Source organism: Panulirus ornatus, chromosome 16, assembly GCF_036320965.1.
Source record: "Panulirus ornatus isolate Po-2019 chromosome 16, ASM3632096v1, whole genome shotgun sequence".
NCBI lineage: Eukaryota > Metazoa > Arthropoda > Malacostraca > Decapoda > Palinuridae > Panulirus > Panulirus ornatus.
Window position 1 is genome coordinate 15377400 of NC_092239.1, and position 6811 is coordinate 15384210.

Below are 6811 nucleotides of genomic sequence, written 5' to 3' on the forward strand. Positions count from 1 at the left end.
CTTCAAGATATCAAAGGGTTTGGGAGTTGAGAAGGGATTCAAAGACTTAGTAAATGTTAGAAGTCAAAGCCACAGGACGATCACCCTTCTTACAGATAGGATGTTCCAGCACATCCTTCCAAGATGAAGGAAAAGTTCTGGTTTATAAACAGAAATAGTACACATGAGCAAGCACAGGTGCAAGTTCAGAGGCACACTCTTTCAGTTAACAGTGAATGCCTTCAGGACCATAAGCATGGCTTGTGTCCTGAGAGAGAAGTTCTTTTTGGACAGTTCCTAAAGAGAGTACAGGTAGGGGCATAGGATTAGTAAGAGGAGCATCAGGGGATGAGGGAATGTTATAGTCATTCAAGGTGGAGTTAGAGGAGCAACAAGAGTCAAAGAGTTAGTGGCTTTGTATATGGGAGAGACAGCTATAGTACGGTTGGAACAGAAAAGTGAAGGAATGATAGAGTAACGGAAGATGTAAACTATTCCTTTGGCTTAAGACTAGAAAGATCCATCAGTGGACAAAGAGGAGAAGTTATTGCACTTCCTTTGAATTTGGGAACAGTTTGTCTCTCAGATAACTTCAGTTTTTACCTGGAGTGTTAAATGCTGAATAGAAGTCAGAGGAGGGAAAGATCTTCAAAGCCTGATATGCATGGATCCTTTTCAGAATGGCTTCAAAAGAGGAACTGTTGGACAGTGAATTGGAAGAAGAGGCTGTCTTGGAGGATAAAGGCTTCCATTCCCTCAACAATAACTTCTGCAGTGCATTTGGTGGAGACTGAAGCATCCCCACATAAGGAACATTAATTCACCCGAAGAGAGTCATGAAAGAATTTTTCGTAAGTTATTCCAGTCAGCTTTGTTGAGGTGTCAGTATGAGACAAGGGAAGAAAAGCATCTTGTACTTGGATGGGGTTTTTCACAGAAGCCTCAGTGCTGGCTCCCACAGCTGCAACTACCAACCCTTTCAAAATCCAGGGGGTAGTACCACTCTGTGGTTGACTGCCACCCACTAGTATGCAGCAGTGTGTACCAATTGTTCCGTGAAAGTGTATTTGTACTATTGTCTTCATAACATAAACTGTTGATATGAACTTAGTGATGAAAAGGCCTTTATTTTTTTTGTCTCAGACATACTAATGGTAAAACAACCATCATCCTTTATATTGCTGGTGTCAGTTCATATTACTGGAACTGCCCATGAAGTTATCATTGCTTAAACTAAAGTAATAAGAAAAAGTTCAACTCCAATAGATTTTATAACATTTTTTGCTCTCAATTTTCTATGGAGAGTCATTTATTATTTGAGGAGTAGGCTGTCATTTTTAATTTCAACCAGGACTGTAGGAAGACTTGCATCATTTTGTTGGTTTTTCAGTTTATATTTTTGGAAGTTCTTCAAAATACTTAGAACACTTGTTTTGGCAGGTAAGTGAATAAGTTGGAAAGAATGCCAAATAGATACCTCTGTGTGTATTTTCGATGTGCAGTAATGAATTCCATATTTAATTCGATTTCCTTTTTAATATTAAGTACTTTTCATCGCAATGGGATGATTTATTTTTCAACTTTAAATTTCTGCTTGCAGGCCTTTAAAGTTTAAGAACTCCATATATTTTATGTAAATCATCTAAGTCAAGTTCCTTTCTGCTCAGTTCACTCCTGTAAATGCTTTTAAGTTGATTGCTGAAGTGTCTGCTTAAAGATGGTTTCAACACACATTGCAAAGACCCCTTTCCCCATCTAGATTCCTAAAAACATCCCCTAAAGGTTCCCTGCGTTTTGAGAAGTAGGTTATCAGTGTCAGGCTTGTAGTATTGTTTCAGTAATGGAAGATGATCCAGCAAACATGCTTCATAGTCTCAGGCAAACTGTGTTAGCTTTTGCCCAAAAGATGCTGTTTCATGTTCAGGATATTTAATTGTGATGTCCATTATGAGGTGAAATGTTTGTAGCCACTGAATATTTGTAAGCTTGTATCATCATAACTGACTTCATGCCTTCAAAGCGGATCGCTAAACCTCAAGGCAGTCGTCTTCTGGAAAGTCATTGTGCTTTGTGTGGGAGAATGTTTAACAACTGATGGTTGACATTTTCAAGAAGCTTGCATCTTTTAGTTTTTTGGGCAGTCTTCTGTGCTAAGGTCACCACATTTGTGACGTTTGATGAAAATAGTTGTGTGTAGAGTATCTGTAGCACTGATTAGCCTTTGAAGCTCCAGTGCTTGGCTTATAAGCCTAAATTCTATAATCCAGTCCAAGCCATTGAGTATTTGTTGAAAGGGATAGCACATCACGATCTAGCTCTTATTGCAACAAAGAAACAAATTGTTTGTGTTCTCATACTCATGCACCCTCACATGTGACACTTGTTTAACTTATGAGAGGTTGCAACTTGACCAGCTCCTCTTGGTTGCTGAGAAAGGCAACGTTTCATGAATCATGGCATAAAGTATAGAAGTACAAGGTTGAATCGATTTCCTTAATATGTTGACCAATGATATCTGTGGACATTTTTACAGCTCTCTTGCTTGCTTCCTTGACAGACAACTGCATGTCTTTCATTCTCTGTACAGTTTCATTTTTGTTCTTCAGACCTATGTGCATATATTTGAAAATTGAAAAAGCCATCACTGTGCAGTTGGTCTGGTTCATGAAGAGTCTTTGATGTTTTGGCCATCTCATGAATTACCCCAAAACTAGCAGCATTTGTTCTACTTAAGTATATCATATATTAACTGTGTATGGCCTTTACTCTGTTCGGTACTCAAGTTCCTGTGCCGCCTATTTAAAATCGCAAACCGAATATTTTTTGGCGAAAATATTGAGTTTCTCGAAGAAACTTCTAGAATGGATTTTTTAATTTAGTTTTTTCATTAAAATTCAAAAGATTCGGTCCAAACATTTTGAAACTTTTTTACGCATCTATTTTCCCTTACCATATTTACTCACATTCTGTGTTACCATGCATATTTAACCATGAATTCTACGTGATTTTTCACTGCTTAGTTTTCTTGAAAATCATGATTTTTGACTAGGCTGGAGCTAAATACGACTTCGCTTCCCCCGTTTTTTCCCCTTAGTATATATATGTTTTGATATACCTCTAAGCGTTTGCTGATTGATGAATAATAATGAATAAACTATTTCACGCTGTAAGGGTGGCACCGGGTTGATAAGTTTGGAGAGATGAAATGAATAGCTTACACACAACAACACAAAGGAAAGTCCTTCCTATGTCCTCCTCTCTTGTTGCTTGCGCTTGACTTCGTCGTTATTCATTACTGTTCCTATACTTCCTTTAATTCTGAAATAGAGAAATAAAGAACATTGTATTCCAACGAGGAAATACGATCACACTAGTGTTTTTCATTTTTGATAATAGGAGTGCCCAGTGAGATGTGTTACACTGATTAACTGCATAACGAAGACTCTTTTGCGTAATGTTGCTGCCGATCCGCTGAGTCTTTGTTGCTTTGTACAAATGAATATCATTAAAAAGAGCAAATCACTCTCTTCAAAAGTCGGTTGCAACCAGAGCTGAATTAGGATACTGAATCTTTACAACATACCGAAAGGTAATCAGCAGACATTAAAAATTGTGTATTACGTTTGTTGTTTTCATGCAAGTCTCGTTAGTGGGAATTGGAAAATTCAGACGCTCAGTAATTACGGGTTTTTATAATGTGGATAGAGACCATGAACCGCACCAGTTCCATTAAAGAATTGTGGGTTTGCAACCACCTGCTGATGCAGGCAGAGTTGATGATCACGGTAACAGTGAAGGACAAGGAAGCTAAATGAGAAGACTAAGAACATTTCAGCTTGTTTATTGTGTAGGCGAGGGAGACTCAAATGTGGAAGAGATGGAGGCGGTACACACTCAATAATTACATCATTGCGATTTTGTACTTGACAGAAGACGCAATAGTCGATGGCATTTGAGTATATTAGTGCTATAGGGTTTTGTGCCACACATTGGTAACCCAGCATTTCTCGTATCACATGTATCACATGTTTCTTTGCATGTAATCTAAATGGTTCTGTTCAGTGAGGATAGACGATAGACTAATCATCATATGTGACCATACACTTAATATATTGTTTAGGGTAAAGATTAGAGGTGGAAGCATTATCCGTGCATTATATAATCATTGTCATTCGTGTAATAAGTTCTGATAGAATTTGCGCATTAATGAGGCCAAATGTGAATTGTTGAAGGGTGATGAGACCAAATGCTAATTGTTGCCGGGTGATTATACGGACATGAAATGGAAATTAATTGAAGTGAATAATTGAGGAATTAGACGACTAAGTTCCGCATGTTTGCCTGACAGTTCATGCTGGATGCATATATGTTGTAGTGAGTAATAACATTTATGAATATACGAGTATGTTTAAGTTAAACAACATTGGGCTATCACTTATTATATTCATATTTGGTGTAATTAGGTGGCGTAGACTATGACGTATCCATGATGAATGACAAGACTTTGGCCGAAAGTAACAGCGACAAACTATACCTAAGAAATCGTAAATATCAACTGTTGGAATAATGATCTGTTGTGCTGTTTCTCGTACGTGCAGTTTGCAAGCTGTGCTGCAGAACACGTTTCGAACCTAAGAAATATTTCTAACACGAAGAAGGACAATTTCACCGTAACATTTCAGGCTCCGAAGCGTGTACCAATTCTTTTACATAAATATAACGATTTCAAATGTGTAAAACATTCTTATCCTGTGTGTAATAATATCACGTCTTGTGATTTGTTGTATCCCTATCTGGCATCTCATCCCCTTAGGTCGCTACTACATTTTTCTATATATGTAGAGTATTATATGCAATGTTGAATATACTCTCATCGTGTACACAGGTATTGTGGAGCATATTCATTTTACATTTCTGTGGTTAAAGAGAAGCCATAGAATCATTCGGAAATGCGCGTCCCAATCCCGCTCACCAACTCTAATGTTGACATTCATCGGACCCTTCCATAAAGAAACTTTTTTGATTGTGTACTTGTAAAGGAGGAGAATAGGTGAAACAGAAACATGGAACATGCGAGTTGTGGGGAACAGACTGGTGAGTGTGAGAGGTCATTGTAAGTGTGGGAGGAAGATAGAAAAACAATACTGGGTATAGGGTAGCATATGGACAGTTGTGAAGGGGGGACGAGAGAGAGAGAGGGGAGGGGACGTTGGTGAAGAGCCTGAGAAAAGCAAATATTTAAAGTAACATTGGAAGATAACTTTGAAAGGTAGAGTGAGAATAGTTAAACGAGTGTGAGGATGTGTAGATTGTATAGTTAGTAAATGGGTGTTTGATGATACTTGAAATTATGAAGGACAGTTAAAGGTGTCGGAAAACAGCGAAGGATGTGAGAGGATAGTAAAGGGTGTAGAAAGACAGTAGAGGGTGTGGTTGTAATGATGGGCTTGAGGAGGTGAGCCAAGGCTCCATGAGGGCAACTCAGGATTCCAGTATGCCGATGTACCAAAGATGCATTTTCAACAAACCTCAAACACACTTTAATAAACTTACACCATACATCTTTAAATTAGAACTGCCAATGTTCCTCCATTCCGCTGTCTCCGTAACCACCCATAGATTATGTATCTTGTGTGAGGGATCTATATCAACCATTTGAAACCTAGAGATAAGTAGTCCTGCTTGAGCTATGTGTGTTTTAATCGAAGGAAGTAACATAGTATGAAAGAGTTATCATGGCCACTAAAATGTGAACGAGTTCTCACAAGGGTAATTACGTCAACTACGTCGTCAGAAGGCTCGACACACAAGTAACTCCCTCAGTGTTACAAAACCTCCGGTGATTTCATTCCCGTTCCTTGTATATTTTTAGTTTGTAGAGCTTTTCAGCGTATTTTTCTTCAAAAGATGCCAGGAAAGAGTATAGGGTGGCGAGTTGTGAAGAGTGGAGCAGATGGCGCGAGAGCTAGAGAAAGAAACGGTAAGAGGGAGTTGGGGAGGACGGAGAGAGTTCGGGAGAGGAGGATAAAGGAGGAAGAGTTGGAGAGGTTGAGCTGAGCGATGGTGGAGTCAGTGTGCGAGGGTGTCAGTGGTGTGTGTGGCGCGGCTGGTGGCGGTACCAAGGCTCGGGGAGGACGGGGTGCCATTCCATCCAGACCCCGAAGCTCAGTCAAGGCTTCAGACTCGCGAGTCTTACGGCTCCACATTGCTGGTCGAGGCTTCAAGACTCGCGAGTCTTACGGCAGCACATTGCTGGTCGAGGCTTCAGATTCGCGAGTGTTAACGGTATCGCACATTCATTGATACAGGTTCATAACCTCATCGGACAGCAAGTTTGCTTCACGTAAGCTTGAAACCTTCAAGCTGACTACTGACATTCAGTTGCACGGTCTCCTCTCCCCATCCTCACGGTTTATACCAGAACGGTGTGAGTCCGCCCTACAACTCATACAGCATTACTCACAAGGATGGAAGACGTTACTGAGATGTAAGTCGACATGGTGTACATGTTAATCATATCAAATATATGTAGAATGAATCTTGAAATCAGGAAGTTCCGTCGCACAAAACATTTTTTTGGGGGGAACGTTTTCCTTCATATTGTGTGACAGTTTCCTTTAAGTATGCATTGTCACAGAATTGATAATTTTAGTGTTAGATATTACATTCCTTGTTAGTAGATTCTACAAATTTTTGAATATCACTAGAGGGTTTCATTACTTTTATAACTTTATTCTTGATTAGATGTCAACTTGATAAGAGAATTTAGATATATGCAGCACCTGAGGTTTAGTTGCCAAGTTATTGTATAGTCGGTGTGCGGTGCCTAATG

The 6811-nt window shown here is 39.3% G+C and overlaps 1 protein-coding gene across 1 annotated transcript in view; it reads left to right on the top strand.

Moving 5' to 3' along the window:
• Positions 1-1325, top strand: part of LOC139753981 (uncharacterized) — a 39780-nt gene extending 38455 nt beyond the window's left edge. Inside the window, exon 5 of the mRNA XM_071670943.1 lies at positions 659-1325. Within this exon, the coding sequence (XP_071527044.1) occupies positions 659-773 (115 nt within the window). The 3' untranslated portion in view covers positions 774-1325. The remainder of the gene's footprint in view (positions 1-658) is intronic.
• Positions 1326-6811: the final 5486 nt, after the last annotated feature.